The sequence below is a fragment of the Tachypleus tridentatus genome, chromosome 10 (assembly GCF_004210375.1).
Source record: "Tachypleus tridentatus isolate NWPU-2018 chromosome 10, ASM421037v1, whole genome shotgun sequence".
NCBI classification, from domain to species: Eukaryota; Metazoa; Arthropoda; class Merostomata; order Xiphosura; family Limulidae; genus Tachypleus; species Tachypleus tridentatus.
This window is the reverse complement of record NC_134834.1, coordinates 40,887,449-40,911,006: the sequence shown is the minus strand read 5'-3', so window position 1 is coordinate 40,911,006 and position 23,558 is coordinate 40,887,449. Positions and strand designations below refer to the sequence as shown.

The following is a 23,558-nucleotide window of genomic DNA, read 5'->3' as shown; positions in this document are numbered from 1 at the left end:
CTTATCTTGTCTACAGCACTGAACAGGTTAAACCAGAAGATTAATATGCATGAGAAATAACTATATTCTGGTAATGCACAAAACAGTACTAACCAACTATATTAAACACCTTTAAAGTTACATTGTATTCTTTTAGTTCTCAATTTATAAAACAATAATAGTATGCCCAACTACCTACTCTTAAATTTTCCATTAAAAATACCCTAAAATATCCCTTGAAACAACCTATTGCTTTAACATGGAAGAGACAACAATCTCTGTTGGTGATCACATGCTTCAAAGTAAAACTGAGTTATATTATCATTTTTCTTCAACCATTAATATAAAGCAGATTATGTGGGGTGACAAAACTTGTGAATCTTTTGGTTATTATGCATAATCCAACATAAATATCCCAGAAACTGTCAAACATTACACCAATATAAGGCACTACAGCCATAACTAGGGCTGTTATTGATAATTTTATCAATCAGAGACAATCTGTTACACAGAAACATTTTTTTTCAAAAGTGATTTTAAATTTGCAATTTTCCAAGTCAAAACAGCATTGGGATGCAGAAGTAAGGTTAATTTCCATGTTTTCAATCTGCTGGATATACAGAATTTCTAAAAACGTATTTTTCCATTTTCACTTGTACACAGATTCAGCAAAAACACACAGTGCAGAGTCACTGTGATTGCCTTATTACAGTTGTTTTGTTTCATTGTTTGCTATAGTAGAAAATGTCTACCATACTCAAGATATTTCCAGTAGCAAAACATTTAGGTTGAAAGGAATGGTGTTATAATATCCTTTGCTGGTTAAAGTTGACACTGACTGTATATAAAAGCCAAACATTGCTGTGAGAAAATATGGGTTATAAGGTGATGTTGTTTACTCAGAAAAAAGTGACTCCACCTGTTGAATTCAGGGGTGCTTTCATGTGCTAATTCTATCAAGAAATGGTTGAGAGAAGACTTGGTTTATGATCACCATGTTTGGTTCAATGGAAGTCTATCCTGAGAGAAAAAAGGTTGTGGAGCTAAATCTACTATAGTAAAATTTATTGCAATTCCACTTGGGCAAATAAGTGTGTTATGCTTGTCTTTTTCCAATTATAAAGAGTTTGTTTGCTCAATTAAATTTACTGAGACTAATTACTGCGCATGTAAAGAAACTTAGTCAAACACAGAATACTCCCCTTATTTCATGATTGAATTTGCTATTATTTACACATTTACCTACCAAAAACTTGTGAAATTAGTTTTATCTGAAAATATGAATCTTACACATTAAACAAAGATGAGCATTCAGCCCTATTGATCTATTTTATCTCATAAATATCCTTGATAAAATTAAGTTGGGTTACATTGTATAAAAATGAGATAAGTATAAATTTACAGAATTGCAAGTGAGAAAGAAGAGTTAAGCTAAAGTCAATTCTTAGCCTAGTTAAAAGAATTATTGTAAAGTTATAATACAGGATATGGTGTCATACTACAGGGTGTTTGGAAAGTCCCTGTGTAGTTTTGTAATCATATTTTATTCAGTCTATTTCAAGCCAGCAACCAATAGTGGTGTTTAGAAACAAAATATGAAGGATCCAGGTTTGTATTGATGCCAATGGGGGTCACTTTCAACATTTGTTTATAATTGTCATTCATATTTAACTCCTGTATTCTATATTGAAACATGTCTGTTAATAAATATATAAGTGCACAGTGACTTTCTAAACACCCTGTATAATAGAATTCTTGCTTATATGATACTGGAAAAGCATTTTTTTACACGATGTGCAACCCCCAACTTCACAAAATTTTTATCTTGTGTGTACGAGAAGTTGCAAAGGGGTCACAACTTTCCTGTTATGCCTTTGTTTCCAGTCATGGAGAACTTTATTTTTCTCCATTCTCAAGGTGCAGATATGATGTCACAAATACATAACACACAAATCTAATGAGCTGCACCATTTATATAAATATAATAGTACTGTCTGTTGTATGTCTATGTAAATACTTTACCATGTTGAATGGTCTGTTTGTTTGTTTTTTGAATTTCGCACAAAGCTACCTGAGGACTATCTGTGCTAGCCGACCCTAATTTAGCAGTGTAAGACTAGAGGGAAGGCAGCTAGTCATCACCACCCACCGCCAACTCTTGGGCTACTCTTTTACCAACAAATAGGAGGATTTACTGTAATATTATAACGTCCCAACGGCTGAAAGGGCGAGCATGTTTGGCGCGATGGGGATGCGAACCCGCGACCCTCAGATTACGAGTCGCACGCCTTAACATGCTTGGCCATGCCGGGCCCATGTTGAATGGATCTTCACCAAAATTGGTATGGAGGTTCATTTGGTCCATGGGGAAATACACACAAATTTTGCATTTTGTGGGGTTTTTTTTATGAGTATTTTTGCAAGATTTTGTTACCACTTCTTCATCCTGTTGATGAATCTTCACCAAATTTGGCAAAAAGGTTTGTTGGGTCCATGAGGAGATACATGCAAAATTACAGTTCCACATTTGGGTGTTTTAAGTTGTTTTTTTTTAATTATATATAAAGGAAACATCTTTTCACATCCTAAGATAACCTTTCATTAATCATGAATTTACATAACTTTTGTCTGGTACCCCAGCTAGTACTCATACACTGACATGAACATTGATTAAAGAAAACAAATAAAATTATATCACAATGAGGTAATATTGAGTAAATGTCAAATTCAAATTAGGTTCAATGCACAATTTGACAGTAAAACAGAACCATCTTTTTTTTTAAATTTTATATATATTTAAATAAAAAGCTTTTGACGACACTATACCAACTTTTTGCATTAATTAACAGGTAAGGTATTCTTTTTATTAAAATCACACTTGCTTTATTTTTTACATTTGAATTTTTCCTGAAAAAAAAACACATTTCAAGCATTTGCTAAAATGCTTCTGATACTTAGCATTCACCTAGCTTTCCAAATAGAAACTCGGTCCACCCCCCAACGCTTTTCTGTTACACTGTCTGAATACAGTCGATGATAAACTGTGTTCCATTCCTCCCTAAAAGTATAGAATAAAATTTAGATTTAAAAAACCTTTTGTAACTAAAATATAAATGAAATATATTCTCATATATACAGTATTGTGCAAGTGTTAGGACAAGAGAACATTTTATCATTCCTTCCATTTAATGGGGCTAATTCTCTATGCTATTACAGAATATAAATTTCAACACTATGATAATTCTTCACTGATTTCTGTTGACAATTAAATGAGCCAAGGTGGGAATACTTATTAATCTTTAGAATTCACACATACTTGTTCCAAGGGCATGTCATAAGGTTTCTGCTTGAATGAACAAACTGATAAAATTCAGGGTCCGAAGTAATTATCATAGTACAAGTATACAGTAGAAATCAATTTAATAGCACTCCACAAATAAACCTTGTTAAAAATAGTGCTTAACACCATATATTAAGTTTTATTGTCATGCTGCTGCCAGAAAATACGAAGAATTGTCAATAGAGTAGACTTTGCATAAATCCTTTACGTGATGCTAGTTTGACTTTCCAACAAGTTGAAGCAGACTTTGAAATGCTTCCCAAACAATGTCAAGTGCAATCTAGATCATGAGACTAAAACAGGTAAATTTGAAAATGGAAAAAGTAGAGGAAAAAAAAAACACCTAAATGCAATGATACCGACATTAAGTAACTTCATTTATATAGCCTTCAGAACATAAGACTGCTACTGACATCAAGCATAAGATATACAACTATGTACCAAATGACAATAGTTTCTAAATCTACAATATCAAGAATGGAGTATTTGTTCATGTAGTAGTTGAAAAAACTTACATTGATCTCCAAATATCCTCAAGAAAGTATAAAATTTGCTAAAAATTAAAAAAAACTAGATTTTTGATGACTGGAAAAGGATGTTATGTTTGTATGAGTTCAAGTTTAAATACATGATTTAAAGTTTGCATTGTACATCCAGTAGCAGAAAGGTGAAAAATGCATACCTCAATGCATAGCAGGTACACAAAGAATGTGGGAGGAACTGTGATGGTTTGAGGGTAATTTTCTGCTGAAGTGACAGGAAATATTTGCAAAATAGATGGAATAATAAATCAGCACAAGTATCATTAGGTACTGATACATCATGGTAAACCCAATGGTTTGCACGTTACTGGCAAAGAATTCAACGATTAAGAAGAAAATGGCCCCAAACACCCATCCAACTCATGCAGAAATTATATAGCTAAGATAGAAGCTTCTGGTTGGTTGATTTAGTGTTTTATGGCACAAAGAAGCTAGACTACCTGTGCCAAACTTCCGGTAAAAAGGTAAAAAAAAAAGTAAATGTAGTAAAATTCATAAAAGGAAATGAAAGTAAAACAAAACAGCATTGAAAAACAGAAAAAAGCATAAAACCAATGTTGACATCTAGTCTACAATGTTAAGAGAGAAACCAGAGTACGAGAAGTTGTAAAAGACTTTCCATAGCATAATGGTAATTATCATAACCCACCAAAAAGACAAACAGGTGAGTACAAGAACCACATTCAATCACCTGAAGTTGGTCTTAACAGTCCTGGTTCTGGGTTATGTGTCATTACAGCCATTATCAAAAGGTAAAGTAATAAAAGTTTTAAAAGACAAGTAGCAAAATTCTAATAATAATTTGCCAAACATCCAGTAAAAAGGTAAAAGTAAATGTAGTAAAATTCATAAAAGGAAATGAAGGTAAAACAGCAATTAAAAACATAAATGGCATAAAACCAATGTTGACATCCAGTCTACAATGTTAAGAGAGAAACTACAGTAATAAAAGTTGTAAAGGACTTTCTGTAGCATAATGGTAATAATGATCATAACCTGCCAGGAAGACAGGAAGGTAAGTACAAGAACCACTGTCAGTCACCTGAAGTTGGCCTTTCCAGTCCTAGTTCCGGGTTATGTGTCATTATGTGTTAAAAGACACGCAACAAAATTGTAATACTAACTCGCCAGGATGACTAACGGGTAGTTCAAACAGCAGTGTTGGTCACCTGAAGTTGGCCTTTCCAGTCCTGGTGTCAAGTTATTTAATGTCATGGCCATTTTCCAATTTCAAATCGAACTAGAGAGATTATGACTCTTAAAAGGGAACCACAATTAAATAGATGTAATGAATAAATATCAAACACTTAAATGACATTAAAAAGATTAATGGCCTTTAAAAAACTAAAAACTTTATCAAGGTGGACAGTGTCACCCTCACCAATAACACTGTCTAATGTTATGGACAAACTTTGGGACAGAATATGTTTAAAATAGTGCCGTCATTGAGAATCATAATGATGGCAAGAAAGTAAAATGTGACTTACAGTGATCTGAGTGTTACACAAACTACACACTGGTGCATCAATTCCAGATAAAAGAAAACGATGAGTTAAAAAAACTGTGACCAATGCGTAGTCTAGTTAGAACAACTTCCTCCTTCCAAACTTTATGGAAGCTAGACTACCAAAGTCCAATATAGCGTTTTATTTGGAAAAGCTTGTTGTCACGTTGCTCACTCCAAGTTGCCTGCCAGCTGGCACAGAGCTGAGCCTTGAATACAGAACCACAGTCCATGTATGGAAAAGGCACAGTGGTGATAGTGCCAAAGCAGATAGATTTAGCTGCTGTGTCTGCAAGCTCATTCCCGCAAACACCAAAGTGGCCTGGTATCCAGAAAAACTGGATAGAAGTAGATGTTAATGAGAAATGGGCCAGTCAGTTTTGAATATCAGCGAGAACAGGGTGTGAGCCAACGTGAAACGATTCCAGGGCCAGTAGAGAACTAAGCAAGTCAGTATAAATAGTTCAATTGGAGTACTGCTTAGCTTTAATATGATCCAGGGCAAAAGAAATGGCATACAGTTCAGCAGTGAACACAGAAGCTGTAGAGGGGGATTCTGCACGCAAGCACCGAACTGCAACAAACCAATGGAATGGAAAGATTGTTTGAAAAATGTTCAGTAAATAAGAGATGGTACTTCCAATCGGGAGTATCTGCCTTTCTCAGATGACTTAAAGAAAGGTCACATTTGGAGACTGTAATAAGCCATGGTGTAATGGGTTGACCAGTGGATTCTGCAATGTTATTCAAGGACAGACCCAATTCATCCAATTGCTCCTGGATGCCAAGGCCAAAAGGAACAATGGCAGATCATCTGTTCTAAAAAAGTATGGCCCACCGAGGAAGGAAAACACATCCCCAGGTGGGATGCTTTGGTAAGGAATGAAGTTTCGAAGAATATAGTAAAAATAGTTGCAAACGGCGAAGGTGCAGAGAAGGTTCATGAGATGCAACGTATAAGCTCTGAACTGGAGAGATGCGGAAAGCCCCAGTGCAGAGTTGAAGTCCTTGATGATGAATGGGGCACAGCATCTTTGAGGCCGAGGGTCTGGCAAAGCCATAGACCAGTGATCCATAGTCGAGTTTCGATCGAATAAGAGTATGATATATCTTTAACATGGAACATCGATTCACTCCCCAACTGGTGGTAGATAGGACATGGAGGATGTTCACTGCTCTTGTGCATTTGACCCGTAGCTGTTTTAAGTGTGGTATAAAGATCAGCTTATGATCAAAGATAAGCCCCAAGAACTTGGTCTCAGGGACCACAGGCAGGGAAACTTCACTGATACGGAGTTCAGGATCAGAGTGAATACCTCGTTGGCAGCAAAAGTGCATGCAAACTGTTTTAGAGAGAGCGAAATTAAAGGGACGATCATAGTCAAAGAGATAGTCAGTTCATAAGGAAAGAGGTGAATGCTCTGCCCGAGTCTTGATGGCCATGAAGGTGGAGGAACAAGCAAAAGTGCTAGATACCTGGCAAAAGCTTTCATCTAGAGTATTGGCAATGCTCCAGACATCAGCTACTTCTTGGCCATCAGAGAGTAAGATCGAGAGGGGGGCAGAATTATAGTGCCCACTGACCTTTTGAACCCTGTTCCACATGACCTTGGAACTGGTGGTAGAAGATATGCTAGTTGTGAACTTAATCCAAGATTCCTTCTGGCTTTGACGTCTCATCCATCTAGCATGTGCACGGGCCCACTGGAAAGCGATGCAGTTTGGTTTGAAAGTGTGGGATATCTACAGAAAGTATCCCAGGCCCATTTTTGAGCCTTCCATGCCATGTGGCAGGCAGGATTCCACCACAGACGAGGATACAGTGGAAAATGTGTTGAGGTTTTACGAATACACTAAGCAGCTGCTTGTATGATACAGTCAGTTACTGCTGCCACACAGTCACCTATTGATGGCTGACAGATGATGGCAGGATCAAGTTCTGCGAGAGCAGTGAAAGTGGACCAGTCTGCCTGACCAGCTTCCACCAGGGCACGAGGGTAGGGTGGCATCGACCACAGCCAGTCTCTCTCAGAAGTATAGGAAAATGATTACTGCCTAGTGGATTATTGTCAACCGTCCATGAAAAATGGGAGAATAATGAAGGGGAGCAAACCAAGAAATCAATTGCGGTATAGGACTGACTAAGTGTGTGAAAATAAGTGGAAGAACCAGTATTGAAAAGAGAAAGGTTGTGATCAAAGAGCATAGCTCTACAGAGCGACCCCTCCTATCAATAACAGTACTTCCCCAGAGGGGATGATGTCCATTAAAGCCCCCAGGATTACAAAGGGAGATGGCAACTGTTCAACGAGAGCATCAAGGTCTGATTGATCATGTCTCTCTCCAGGTGACAGATAGAGAGAACAAACAGTGATGGTATGACCCAAGGACACACGGATGGCTACGGCCTCCAAGAGTGTGTTGAGTGACAAAGACAGGGTAGGCACATGCTGATCAACCAACACTGCCACCCCTCCATGTACTCGTCCATCACACAGCAATTAAATTTCTGTACAGAGAAAACTGCCGAAATGTGACTATATCGGCAGGTTTCAGAAATGTTTCTTGTAAGGAAAGACATACAGGATGGTAGGAAGCAATCAGTGTTTTGATGTCATCCAGATTAGAACATAAACCTTGACAGTTCCATTGTATCAAGTGATCTTGTGAAAAACATCATATCAAAGATGAGCATACAAAGCCAAAGAGAAGAAAACACTAGTCAACATGGCATATATGGTGGTGATATGAAAAAGAGGGAAGGGAAACTAGCAAAGAGGAGATACCCTTGTGAGCCAACAAGGTTTAGGAAGGAAGGAAGAATCCAGGTCAAAGATAAGATGGGTATGGTGGTAAAGAGTATGGAACACTGATGGCAAACAAACCAGATTGCCAATGCACACAAACCAAAAGGAGAAGAAAGTATGTCTTAAGGAACAGGTGAAAAAACAAATAAACGAGAAAGTAGGTTTAAATGTTGGTAAAATAATGAAGGATCACATTAATATCCCAGTCTGGAAAAGCAGGTTGATGAAGAAGTTGATGTTAAGTACTGGTAAGAGAAAGACCCTATTGTAACAAGAAGGATGAAAGATATAATATAAAGCTGCCTGATGACTTAAAATCAAGGAAACTGAAGACCCTTGGTTTAAAAAAAAACATGAGAAGTGTGAAGACACCAGCAATAGGAAATCCCCATGGTTGGGCCATGTGCAAAAGACCTTATATTTTCATCAATACACTTCTACAGAAGTACAGATGGACTGAGCCAAATTAAAAATTACACACCAAAGACCATATAAAAACCAGGTGTGAAAGCAGAGAATGTAAAATTCAGGATGTAGAACCAATGAATGAAGTTGACAAAGGAGGTCAAGATCATAAGGGAAATGGTACAGGAGGAAATAACTGTACTTAGAGTAAATGAGAAAAACATGGATGAGCTAGTCAGTAGGGAGTGATCAAGAGGACCTGACCTAAAGTGGCATGGATAAGGGAAACTATCCAAAGAAGCAATCAGACATAAGGATAAATATATAAGGATTTGTGTGATCAATCCAGGCTAATGGCTTCCACAGCCATAGCCTGAGGTTAAAGCACCTAGAACATGACATGCAATTAAATAAATGTATTGCACATGGGCCCAATACAGGATATTCTTTGTATGAAAACAAAGGAATTTTTACCAGGTGCTTCATTGGTGATTAATATAAACCACCACCATCAAATTTTCAGAATGGATCATTACCAGACATTGGGAAGAAAGTGACCCAAAGCCTAACAATTGGCAAGGAGTGCTGTGATGTTGATATGTAAAGACCATTCATTGACAGACCAGCAACTTGAAGCCTCCAGGTGATCGATCCATACACCCCAGCCCTGAAGGAATGCATCCGCAGAGAGAGATAAATTGAGGCAAGGAGGAGGAAGCAGTATACCCACCAACATACAAGTCTTGTCCAATCACAAAGGGAAATTGTCTACAAGTGAAGGAGAATAGGAGCATCCAATGGATTCCAAGCAAGATTCCTATTATCATGCAGAGTCCACTGAAGAAAGGGAGAACAAATATGCATGGCCAAGAGGTATGAGCAGAGCCATAGAAGACCACACACCCAAAACTGACAGTAACTCACATGCAGAAAGTGAGTGAGCAGACAGGGCATACCAAACTGCCAATTCCATAAAATGGAGTAAGAAGTAAGAGAGGAGAAGGTTGGGCCCAACTAAAGTAAGTGTTGTAAAAAACACCTAAATGCACAAGGTATTGGGTAGGATGCAGGAAGATCTTGTTCAATTTGGTCAACCAGCCTGCCCAAGCAGCTTTGAGAAGGACCTGATGAGTATGACTGGCTGACTCCTGTTTGGAATGGGCCAGAAGTAGCCAGTAATCCATGTGAAAATGGAAACACAGCCCCAGTTCAAGAATATGAAGAGCAAAAGCTCTCACCCCTCAGCAAAAAACATAAGCTGAAGCCATCCTAAATGGCTGGGTACACCACCCCTCATCATACAAACATGGGAACATGGGTGTAAGTGCTGAACATGTCTTGCTTAGTCATCCACAAACCTGGAGGAAATGTCCACCGAAGAGTGAAATAGGGCTCTATGGTGAAATGTGGGAGGTGAATAAAATGGCTGATGGGGAACAAATCCATGACAGGCTTCCAGTTCCCAGTCTTTTCTGAGAGTCACAAATACATGAGAGTAAAACCCCAGTGAAAGCTGTGGAATCAGTTCAATAGCCTGATATGTGAGGAGACCTTATTCTGCCTCTTATAAACAATTAAAAGCTATAAAATTCCAAGAAGAGAAGCTAATAAGTATATGAGACACAGAAGGTGGGGCAAGAAATGGAATGTCAAGTCCCTCTAACAAAACCTAAAGAACTCAAACATTGGTGGTGAAAAACACCACAAATAAGTGAAGACCACAAGTCTAGCTCCCACAGGATCCAAACCCACCAGGTAGTTGCCAGAACTGCTGATAGAGTGTTGTGCATTGTGAATAAAAAAAAAACCATGGCACTGTGAGAAGGAGGGAGAGGTAAGGGCTTAAAAAGAAAAGGACATGAAACCAGAATCTGTGCCACATTTAGCTCCAACTGAGATAAACAGATTAGCAGTTGTGAAAGAATTGATTGGTGCTGAGACTTCAAGGACTCGAAGACTATATCAAAGACAAAACTTCATAAAAATGAAGCCATACACAAATCCCAGTAATAAGGAGCAGGTGAACTCACTTGAGATAAGGTAGCCTCATGACCTAAAAGGTCCTAACAACAGATAAACTGCATTTGCAAAGCCATAGCCAAAGATGACAAATGAGACAACGTGGAGATAAAGAAAGAGAGAATGTCCCTAAAAAATCTCTTGGGAATTTTTTAAAGAGCCTCAGAAGGCAGGAGACTGACTACAGAAAGGTACTGCAAAAGTATCATAAGGGTAAGCCAGAGACAGGAATATTGAGCATACATGAGACTAAAGAAAGATTTGGAGACTCCCCCCCCAAATGGGTAAGGTAAAATGAAATCCATCTTGTGTTTGTTGAGATATGGAGTCAGCACTAGGATGTACAAAGGCATACTGATCTGAAGCTAGTGGGGAAACAAGGCATACCAACACCACTGGCCAACTGAGGCAAACTGTACAGTACAAACCAGCATATAAGGGAACAAAGGATAAACAAAATAGGGTTGGAAAGAATAGTCATGCAACAAGAAAAATGCAAGTTATAACATACAGAAGCAAGAGACAAAACATCACATAACTGAAATATAAAGTCTGAAAAAACATGGAAGGTTGAACAGAATCCTCAAGAAGAGTATGAGAAAGCATTGGGAAATTCAGAAGAAAACAAGCAATTAAACTTGTCATCAGCCTGCCCATGTTCCACAACATGTTCAGAAAGAAGTGGGGCAACATTTGGAGATAAATATTGATCCAATTAATTTTCAATCTCCCTGCTGACAAATGTACATAAGTATCTCAATGGTTGCTGTCACCCAAAGCCTGTGGTAAAGTGCCTGTCAGTTGTGAGATATCTGAAATAGTTACATTAACTTCTTAATTCCTGTTGTAGCAGATGAAATAAGCATTTAAAGTAGAAGAAATGCATCCAGGATATAGGTAAGTGTACTTGTCTGCTTTCAAATTTTCAAGTTTAATGATTTGAAACCACTTCAATAACAAAGTGTATCTGAAGCACTAATCAAAACAAAAGAAGATGTCAGAGTACAAGCTGCCAAATGAGAAGTGATAGTGTGGTAGAGAAGCATAAATGGTAGGTAGGTATTCAATGTTTATTGGCACAAAGCTACAAGGCTATCTGTGCCAAACAAGATGTGGTACAGTATAGATATAGGGCAATTAAGGTAAAGAGTAAAATATGTAAAATTAGGAACTGCCAGGAAGACTGAAGCAAGAAGTACATCCTTGCTGACAGTCACCTGAAGTTGGCCTTTCCAGTCCTGGGTTCGGTTCAAAAGAAAAATAAAAACTAAAATGTGTAAAATTAAGACTTGCCAGGGAGACTGAAGCATCAAGATCAAATTTGGCCTGGGTTCAAGTCAAAATAAAAATTGAAATGTGTAAAAAAAATCATGCTAAAACACTATACAGTCCAATAAAAAACCTTAAATTAAGTGTAAAAGACCAATGGCTCTTAAAAATGTAAAAACATGAGTGAGATGGGCAGTATCACCAATAACATGGGCCAAAGACCTAGAGAATGTTTGACTTGAAAAAGCTTGTTATTGTGTTGCTCATTCCAGGTTGCCTGCCATCTGGTGTACAGTCTGGATTTGATAACTGGACCACAGTCCATGGATGGAATGGGTACTAGGATGATAGATCCAGAACAGACAGACTTCACTTCTCTGTTGGCCAGCTCATTCCCACAAATACCAACATGACCTGGTATCCAATAGAACTGGACAGAGACAGATGAGAGAGAAAGATAGGCCAGTTTGTTTTCAATATTGATGAGAAGAGAGTGGTGACTATCATGGAATGATTCTAGGGCCAATAGACAGCTGAGTGAGTCCATACATATTGTACAATTTATATACTGCATTAGTTCAATATGATTTAGGGCAAGAGAGATGACACACAATTTGGCAGTGAAAAAAGAAATTGTATTGGGGAGTGTGTGTGCTACAATCGAACTATCACAAACCACGTCAGAGCCCACTGAGTCACCTGATTTGGAACCATCTGTATATATAGGAATAGATGGATCATATGAAAGATGTTCTGCAAAGAAAGAGCGATATTTCCAATCGGGTGTATCTGCTTTCTTCAGATGACTCAAAGATAGGTTACAACTGGGGACAGTAATTCGCACGATGGAATAGGCTGTTTTAAAGAAACTACAATGTTATTCAAGGAGAAATCCAATTCTTCTAATTGTGCCTGGATATGGAGACTAAAAGGAACAATGGCAGATTTTCTGTTATTAAAAAGTGTGGTCCATTGTGGTTGGAAAACACAAATCCAGGTAGAATGCTGTGGTAAAGATCAAACTTTGGAAGCATAATTAGAGACAGTTGCAAATGGCAAATATATAGAGGGGATTCATGAGATTCCACATACAGATTTTGCACAGGAGAAGTAGGAAAAGCTCCAATGCAAAGCCAAATCCCCTGGTGATGGACAGGATCCAACATTTTCAGTGCTGAGGTTCTGGAAGAACCATAAACCACAGACCCATTTTCAGTGCTGAAGTTCTGGAAGAACCATAAACCACAGACCCATAGTCAAGTTTGGATCAGATGAAAGCACGATAAATTTTGAGCATGGAGTATCGATCTGCTCCCCAAGAAGTAGAGAGAGGACACAGAGAATGTTCAATGCTTTTAGACATTTGATACGAAGTTGCTTGATATGTGATATAAAATTTAATTTACAATCAAATATAAGACCTAAGAACAGGAAGTACAACATCATCAAGATGAAGTTCTGGATCTGGGTGGATTCCCCGTTTGCAGCAGAAATATATCAAATGGTTTTAGAGAGTGAAAGTTTAAAACCATTTGCCGTGGTCCATTTCAGTATCTGACTGATTGCAGTTTGTAGCTGCCATTCAATAACCCTCATGTTTCATGACTGACATGATATGTGAAAGTCATCAACAAAAAGGACTGTTTGCAAATGTAGGGGATAGCTGTTCACTGATGGCATTAATCTTCATAATGAAAAGTGTAACACTCAGAATACAGCCCTGAGGGACTCCAAGTTCCTGTGGGAAAAAATGATAAAGTGTTAAGCCCACACAGACTTGGAATCAGGGCTTCATTAAGAATTGCTGGATGAAAAGGGGTAAATTGCCATGCAATCCATACAAGTGAAGGTCTTGTAAGATGCCATATCTCCATGTTGTATTGTAAGCTTTTTCTAAATAAAAAAAAAAACAGTAGCAAGATGTTGTCACCTTAAAAAGGCTTCTCTGATTGACATTTCAAGGCAAATTCAGCAGTCTATCGTAGAGCGTTGTCTTAGGAACCCACACTGAATAGGTGAGAGGAGGTTGTTTGATTCAAGAAACCAAATGAGGTGGGCATTGATTATTCTCTCTAAGATCTTACTGAGATGACGTGTCAAAGCAATGGGACGATAAATCAAAGGAATCGTTGGATCCTTCCCAGGTTTCAGAATAGGGAGTATGATAGCTTGTTCCCAAGGATCTGAATAGACATTTTCCTGCCATATCTGATTCAAGCTAGGAGAATAGTAAGAGAGTTTTTGGAAAGGTGGCATAACATCTCATAATGTATATTATCAGGTCCAATTGATGTATTGCCAGACTGATGAATTGCAAGTTTGAGTTCCATCAGTGTAAGAGGGCAACTGTAGTCATAGGAATGGTCAGTTGAAAAGGAAAGAGGCAGATGCTCTGCCTGTGTTTTAATGTCTAAAAAGGAAGGTCATAAGTTTGAAGAGCTAGATACATAAGAGAAGAACTCCCCAAGAGTATCAGCAATGCTCTGTGCATCTGCAACTTCGTGGCCATCAGATATTAAGACAGAGAGGGAGACAGAAGTATATCTTCCACTCACCCTCCGAATCTTATCCCATATAACTTTTGTGCTAGTGGTTGAAGAAATGCTGGAGGTGTATTTAATCCAAGATTCCTTCTGCCTTTAACGTCTAACTTGCCAAGTGTGTGCACGGGCTTGCTGAAATGCAATGAGGTTTGAGAGCATGAGGTATCTTCGAAATTTATCCCAAGCACACTTCTGAGTTTGTCATGTTATAGAACAAGCAGAATTCCACCAAGGGTAGGAATGCCGTGGGGAACATGTCAAGGTTTTAGGAATGCATCAAGTAACAGCTTGTATAATACTGTTGATTTCTGTTGCTATACAACCATCTATGAATGATTTACATAAGATGGCAGGATCAAGTTCCGAGAAAGTAGTGAAAGAAGGCCAGTTGGCCTGGACCAACTTCCACCAAGGTACATGTTTCAGGTGGTACTGATCACAGCCAATCTCGCGTAAGATGATGGGAAAATGATCATTACTTCGTGGATTGATGTCAACCTCCCAGGAAAAGTGAGTGAGTAGCAAAGGGGAGCAGACAGAAAGATCTATAGCTGTAAATGACTGACTAGGTGCATGAAAATATGTGTAAGAGCCAGTATTGAATAGAGCCAGGTTGTGGTTCAGGAGTATATGCTCTATGGCACACCCTCTCATATCAATACAGGAGCCACCTCAGAGGGGATTATGCCCATTGAAATTTCCCAAGATTAAAAAGGGGGTAGGCAGTTGCTCTATAAGGGTATCAAGATCTGATTGATTATAATGCATTTCAGGTGTAAGGTATAGAGAGCAAATAGTGATGGTACAACACAAGGAGACATGGATGGCTACAGCCTCCAAGGGTGTGGTCAATGACAGGGATCGGGTGAGCACATGCTGATCAACCAGCAATGCAATTCCCCCATATCCCCATCCTATACACAGCCTGTCATTCCTGTATAATGAATAGTGGCAGATAGTAACTCTATTTGTAGGCTGTAGAAATGTTTCCTGCAAAGAAAGACATAAGGGATGATAAAAGTCAATCAGATATTTGATGTCAGTCACATTTGACTGAATACCTTGACAGTTCCATTGGATTAGTGTGGCCATGTGTAATTATTTCAGAGGAGAAGACAGTAGAGAGTCCTTCTGCTTATGACCGCAATTTTTTTCTTTATTGGATGTGGGTCTATCACCCTCTATGGATCCTGCTCTAGCTCGAATGGTCAGGTCTGAATTTATCGATACACGTACTAAAAATTAAGGGCATGGACAAGTGATTTGTTTAATTTTTGGGGTATCAAGAGAGGGAGACCCCATGGAAACATCTTGACTTGAAGAAGGTGAAGTTTGGCAATGACTGGAAGGTGTGGTCAGGACACAGATGGAAGGAGACACTGATTCGTGAACTGTGTTGATTTTGGGAAGTGTTTCATTAAGATTTGCTGGTGAAGATTGTGTAGGGGATAGAGTAAGGTCTGTTTGGACTCCTACTGTAGTAGCAGAATGGATTACAGCAGCATAAGTTCTGGTCGGAATAGGTAATAATAATTTTTGAGCCTCTGTGTAAGTGAGATTGTTAACTGTCTTGAGACGTACTTCTTTTTCTTCTACCCATTTAGGGCAAGAGGTAAAATAAAAAGGATGCGTACCATTACAGTTTATACAATGTAGTTCGAGTTGGCATTCGGTGGCATTATGGTCTTTACCACCACAACAGGCACAGGTCAAGGAACCACAGCAAGATTGTTTTGAATGACCAAATAGTTGACAATAAAAACATCATACAGGATTTGAAATATAAGGTTGCACCTTACAATTCAGATATCCTGCTTTTATTGTGGTGGAAGGATGTGGTACAGTAAATGTTAGTATTAGAACATTTGTTGGTTCCAGAATTCCATCTTTTTGAGTGAAGATTCGGCATACTGCTGTGATACCTTGACTGGTGAGACCTGCGAGGATCTCCAATTCGGGGACAGTCCTTAAATCTCTTTCAACTATGACTCCTCTGGAAGTATTCAAAGTGGAATGAAAAGTAACTTCAATGGGTATGTCCCCCAAGGCTTTTGATGTCAGGAGGAGTTTGGAATGCCGTGATGAAGATGTCTCCTGAATGTAGCTTTTCTACCATTTTAGGGGAGCCAGCAAGCTCTTCTAAATAAAAAATGGAAACAACTGCCCTAGAGGTTTGTCACTTAAGGAATGCAAAATTAAGAATCATGGGACAGATTCAAGTGGTGAGTTGGGCTGTACAGATTCATCAATGCGTGGTTGTTTTCCAGTAGTTGGGTATTTCTCGATGGTTTCAAGTTATTTATTTTGTTTTAGGAGTATCCATAACAAACAGAAAATTTTTAGGTGCCCACTGACCCCACCCACCATGGAGCCCTACAAGGAGATGCACTACAGTGCCTTAAGAGCACTGCAGCGATGCCAGGGTTTCGTGAGGACTATACCCAAACACTAGTACTCGGTTGACCCTGGCCCAAATGGACTAGCTGACTGATCCTGGGGGGCCACCCCAAGACCACCCGTTTACAGGAATTCAAGGCCAAAGTGGTGTGCTGGAGCTGGACCCCTCAACAACCAGAATTCTCTCCTCCCCTTCATGGGTTACCACACATGGCAAACACGCAGGTGGATGTTTAGATTCCAGAGGAGATAAACTGTAAGAACAGCACCTTCTCTGGGAGGTCCCCTCACCACGTATGGGAATCCACATCAAGAGAGGCATAAAGGGGGTCACATGTATTGGTGGTGAAGTGATGCACAATAATATGCATGACACACACATTGGAATAATTTGATTCCAGTAAGGAGGAGCAAAAGGCTTGTGGCACAAGTGATTAAGAAGTTTACATATAGAGGGTAGCAACAAACAGGAATAGCTAATATTGTGGGTGAAGAGAAGTACTGTGTTAGAATATAAACTATTAACATACACCTACACTCTTGTAACTTTTATTTTCATATGGTATATGAGGAGCAAACCCATATTTCAGTCTTTAACCTATTTTATTCAGTTTTCAATGCACAAACCATTATTTGTTGTTACATATATACACATACACATACATACATACACACACACACACACAAATAATTAATTTTAAAAAAGGAACATGAAAATTACCTCAAAGGAAAAATTGCTTGAATTTTACACAACATTTCAAAATCTTACACAAAAATAATTAATTGTAATATTACACAGAAAAAAATAATGCAGCTACAAAACACACACGTACCACCTAGGAACATATCATAATGTGGGTAGTTATGCAATATGCCCTGGTTTTTGTTGTGGGAAGGTGGTTGTTCAAAAATAAGTAAAAAAAAAAATTTTTTTAAAGAATAATTCAGTAAGAAGAAATAAATAAATAACTGGAATACAAGACATTATTGAGGAAGACAGTAAAACTATCCTTGAAGTTGACATTCCATTTTAATAGTGTCTGGACATAAATACAATGTTAAGGCATTACTGTACAAAGACCAACCCAAACTGTTAGTGCAGTACCCCTCTCCTCAATCCTTCATGGTTACTGTCAAGACCATCAGAGGGAAACTGATACATCTACATTAATACACCTATGCAACATCCACTTCTTATAAGTTATTCCAATAATTTCTCTAAGAAAAACTAGAAATTATTTATTGTATTAATTGATTTTCATTTACATTAGCGTCTTTAAATTTACATACATATTTTGTATACTTATTGCAAGATAATTTAAAATACTTAATTACACTTATCTAATTAAATCCACTGGAAATCAGTTTATTCACTAAGTTATTAATGTTGGAAATTGAGAACTGTTCAGTGTTACAAAGTTTACAATACCCAAGTAGCTGTGAATGAATGATGCACTCTAAGGCATTATCTGATACATTACTGTTTGGTGAGAGAAGTCCCAAAACTTTAGGTGCAAAACCACTTCTTTTATCACAAATATTACAATAATTATTAATTATTTTAATATCTACATTTAAATAATGTACTTCAGCATCTGATATAGAGGTATTTTTTATTTGCAGAACTGCAGGATAAATATTACTTACTAATGAATTTCAAATGCTAATTAAATCATCAATATAAGTTATGGAAAATAATTTCAGATTTGAAGTTATTTGAATATATATATAGAAAGAGAGAGAGAGAAAGGGAGATTGGTTGGTTTGGTGTTTTATGGCCCAAAGCACCTAGGCTATCTGCACCAAGAGAGAGAAAGAGAGATTGGTTGGTTTGGTGTTTTATGGCACAAAGCAACTAGGCTATCTGCACCGAGAGAGAGAAGGTATTATATCTTAATTTTTATTCATTATTACCTTTATAAAAAAAAAAATGCTAGTTCTTTATCAAAATAAATACAAAATATTTTGTATCTCAGGATGGCTGGTATAGGTATTAACACTTTTACTAATAAAGGTCCTCTTCAAGTTAACAAAGAGTTACATTTTTACTTCAGGTGGGTTTCTTGTCACCAGAAATAAATATTATTAAATTACACAAGTGAAATATAAATTATTATTACTGTTAGAATATGGAATCTTTTGACAAATGTTATAAAACAGGTTCTTTGTGATTACAAGAAACCCACTTGAAGTAAAAACGTCTCGCAAGATAGCTGGTACGGATATTAAAACTTTTATTAACTTGAAGATGACCTAAAAAGGTTGAAACGTTGTTCTCTACTTTATTTTCTAAAAAGTTTTAACACCCATACCAACCGTCTTGAGATACAAAATATGTCCTTTTCCTACAGATTTACAAAAATGTTGAACAAATAAATAGTGCATGACCAGAATTAAATTTTGTTTGAGTTTAACATTTAGAAATGCATGCTATTGGTTATTGTGGGTTACTGCCGTTACTGTCCAACTTTCAATACAATTCGTGATGATGAGAAACCCACTTGAAATAAAAATGTATCTCAGGGCGGCTGGTATGGGTATTAATACATTTACCAAAATAATACAGAGAACAACGTTTCGATCTTCTTAGGTCGAAAGCCAGCCGTCTTGAGATGCATTTCAGTACAATTATTAAACTCAAAGTCCGAATCGGTTTTATTGAATATTGTACACTGCTTGAAAACAATAAAACTATATAACTTACTCATTTTTCCATGGAACAACACGAATAAGTTTATTTTTAGAAACTGTTTTAGTTTTCATAATGACTATACGATACTACACGACAATCTCATACAACACTTGACAAAAAGCTGAAACTATCGTCTTCACCAAACGTCACCGTAAATTTAGCGTTCTGAGTATTTTGAAAATCTAGCGCTTGGCTTGTGCGTGTGTGTGCTTTGAAACAAATAATTCTGCAATACGTTTTTAAGTCACTATATGCTAATTCGAAATGTATTTATATTATTGTTATTGTGTTTTATTATTAATATAACCAATTTCGTTAGTGTGAAAAAATGAACTAAAATATGATAGGAAAAAAGATAACAGATAACGTTTGTTTGTTTTTGAATTTAGCGCAAAACTACACGAGGGTTATCTGTGCTAGCCGTCCCTAATTTTGCAGTGTAAGACTAGAGGGAAGGCAGCTAGTCATCACCACCCACCGCCAACTCTTGGGCTACTCTTTTACCAACGAATAGTGGGATTGATCGTCACATTATACGCTCCCACGGCTGGGAGTGCGAGCATGTTTGGTGTGACGGGGATCTAAACCCGAGTCGAGTGCCTTAATCACCTGATCATGTCGGGCCTTACAGATAACGAATTAAACCGTAAATGGTAGAGCTCTCCATTGGCACATTAGTAACTTGCGTAAATTTGAAGGCTTCTATATTTATAATGCTGAACACGGGGTATCGATACTCGTGGAAGTACGATACTCTTGTGTAACTACGTACATATTATAGCCAGCTATTTTTAGCTGTAGTGTCATAACTAATGCATGAAAAACACTTAATTTTGCTACGCATTAAAAGAGCTCCCTGATGACTTACAATGCTAAAATACGGTTTTGATACGTGGCAAGGGCAGAACGCAGATGCTCACCTTATGTTTGTTTGTTTGTTTTTGAATTTCGCACAAAGCTACTCGAGGGCTATCTGTGCTAGCCGTCCCTACATTTGTAGTGTAAGACTAGAGAGAAGGCCGCTAGTCATCACCACCCACCGCCAACTCTTGGGCTACTCTTTTACCAACGAATAGTGGGATTGAACGTCACATTATAACGCCCCCACGCCTGAAAGGAAGAGCATGTTTGGCGCGACCGGGATCCGAACCTGTGACCCTCAGATTACGAGTCGCACGCCTTAACACGCTTGGTCATGCCGGGCCCCTAACTTATGTAGTTTTTCACTTTAAAATATACAAAAAAAAAATTGCCCTCCGCTAATACATTGGTAATTCTACAGATTTACAATGCTAACATCAGGGATTCGATTCCCCGTGGTGGGCTCAGCAGACAGCCGATGTGGCTTTGCTATAAGAAAAACATACACACAAAAAAAACTTATAAAAGTTTCAATCAAGAAAAATACTCACTGTAGGATTATAAAACCTCACTGTCAAAATCATATTTAAATAAGAAACTGTACAGTCGTTCATTTTTAGTACTAATTGAAACAATGCCTGTATGAAAACAAAACATGAACTTTAATTCTGCATAAAATTAAATTTTCATCAAAACAATTTCTTTCATAAAAACAACATATTCTCCATAATAGGAGGACCCGGTACTTTTCCTTTTCAACCCATGAAGACAAATTGGAAAATTACAATGTACCAGTAGAGAATCATAAAGAGAGGTTTGGTTTGTTTTGAATTTCGCGCAAAACAACTAGAGGGCTATCTGCGCTAGCCGTCCCTAATTTAGCGGTGTAAGACTAGAGGTAAGGCAGATAGTCATCACCATTCACCGCCAACTGTTGGGCTACTCTTTTACCAACGGATAGTGGGATTGACCGTCACATTATAACGCCCCCACGGCTGAAAGGGCAGCAAGTTTGGTGTGACGGGGATTCGAACCCGCAACCATCGGATTACGAGTCAGGTGCCTTAACCATCTGGCCATGCCAGACCCCATAAAAAGAGGACATAACGTCAATATGTGATAGAAGTAACAATATCAGTATTCACGTTGTCGGGAACTTCAACTTCACTTTGTGCTCTCCGCTTTTCATAAGCCAAACTGATCACTTTAGAAGAGAAAGCACTTTTAAAATATTAATTATTTTTTTTTATATTTGAGTCATTTCTGGGATCCCCCCGCAATTACAGTGGTATATCTACGGATTTACAACGCTAAAATCAGGGGTTCGATTCCCCTCGGTGGACTCAGCAGATAGCTCGATGTGGCTTTACTATAAGAAAAACACAAACACACACACACATTTCTAGGGTCCACTATTTTGGAATGCTCGAAGATTGGATCTTCAAGCTAGGATTTCACTCAAATAGAGGTTTTTATAGAATTCTTTGAGTGATAAATATAAAAAAATGGACGTTTATCGCATGCCACATGTTTTAATTATTTGTTTTCAGCTCTCTTTGGTTGAACTGTTCTAAAATACTCACTCTCTCTTTACTTTAATCAATAGTTATAACATAATTAACTGATTTAACATATTTTACCCTCATGAAAATAATAGCAAATGTTTCGATTACTATCTCTATTTCTACAAGTAGCCTATAGAAAAGTGGAGTATCACTTTCATGAATGATTCCGTAATTGGGAAAGAAGAGGCCCAGAAACGTCGCCAGACACCGGCACGCGAATCCGTACCCTGATTCTATTTAACGATCCACCATTTGATGTCTTGAAAAATCAGAATAGAAACCATGATCGATATCATACTAAAACGCTAAAAATTCCTGGGCCTATGGGCCAAGCTCTGAAGAGGTATATTGGTATGCGTAAGATCCTCAACAATTTATCCATGTATTGCCATTTGTTCTCCTTTATAACATTCTGAAAGAGAGTGGAATTCCTTTAAAACCTCTTCTCGATTAGTATGAAAACAAAAACTGACTCTTTTTAAAAGTTCTGAAAACTATTCGTTGTTGTTTTTGTAAATGTTAGCGATTTGAAACAGCCGGATTCGTCATTTGGAAACTAAGTTTAACTATACAAATACATGGAAAATCTATTTTGCTTATAAATGAAGTTGAATGACTGTGACATATAAATATATCACGTATTTCTGTCTTCTTGTAGTATTGCAATAGTTATTCTGAATTTATTTTTTGTTCTGAATATTTGCGGATTTTACATAACACGTGATCAAGAAAATCGTTAAGTTGACATTATTTCAAAATACTTTTATTTCATTGTCATTTTTAAGTTGGTTACAGCTGTTACTGCCTGTAAAGAACACTGTTTAAAGCAACCTTGTGTAAGATACCGACAACATTGTTTTTCAGCGGTTGTACTGAAAGTCATATAATGGTTACGACCTTTTCTATGTGTGATGCAAAGTATTATTACCGTGCTAGCGCAAGTGACACAAAATAAATTATAAGAAATTGAGAACAATCTGGTGTAAGTAAATTTCCCTCTGTTCAAACCTATTTTTCGAAACGAGAGTTTATATTCAATTCACCTGAATATATCACATGGTTAACCCTATTAAAGCATTTGCGGTATCACTACAAAACTCAACTCCGATTCTCGTAGGTAAATTGCGTTTTCCATTGATGATAATATCTCATTAAATAAAGAATTTGCAGACCTATCTTGAAAAATAATTACATTTATAATATTAATTTCAACTGCAAAATCATCTTTGCACGAAACTGAACATACTTCCAGTTGTTTAGTTGGCTTCTATTAGTAAGTTCGTCTGTGATTTTAGAAAAACAAAATGGTAACTCTTAGATTTGTAGCCATCATATCATTAAAGTATGGCGCAAAATTTTTGACTATCAGGAGTAGTTACTTTATGCTTATTTAATTTCAATAATAATTTTACTCTGTCTACAATGAAATAGGAAACGCCATTTTCTATTTATACTCATACGCAAAATGTTTGGAAGGGAGTCTCTAATTTGTGAGATCAAAAAACAATTCACATTGTGCGAACGCTACTTGGGTCTAAGGGTACGTCCCCAGGAATTTTTAAAGTAGATGCTGTGAGATTAACTCTTTGAGTAATTGTGAATGAAATATAGCTTAAACAACAATATGGCTGTTCA

General features: G+C 37.5%; 1 protein-coding gene across 3 annotated transcripts in view; it reads right to left on the bottom strand.

Annotated features, from left to right (window-relative positions):
• Positions 1 to 19,690, bottom strand: part of LOC143229127 (uncharacterized) — a 77,940-nt gene extending 58,250 nt beyond the window's left edge. For 2 of the 3 annotated variants that reach the window (XM_076460995.1, XM_076460997.1), the window contains exons 1-2: positions 19,510 to 19,688; positions 2,945 to 3,037 (exon numbers count right to left, since the gene is read on the bottom strand). In XM_076460995.1, the coding sequence (XP_076317110.1) occupies positions 2,945 to 3,037; positions 19,510 to 19,568 (152 nt within the window). In that variant the 5' untranslated portion in view covers positions 19,569 to 19,688. Of the gene's footprint in view, positions 1 to 2,944; positions 3,038 to 19,509 lie in introns of all 3 variants that reach the window. The other variant, XM_076460996.1, reaches the window with a different exon arrangement.
• Positions 19,691 to 23,558: the final 3,868 nt, after the last annotated feature.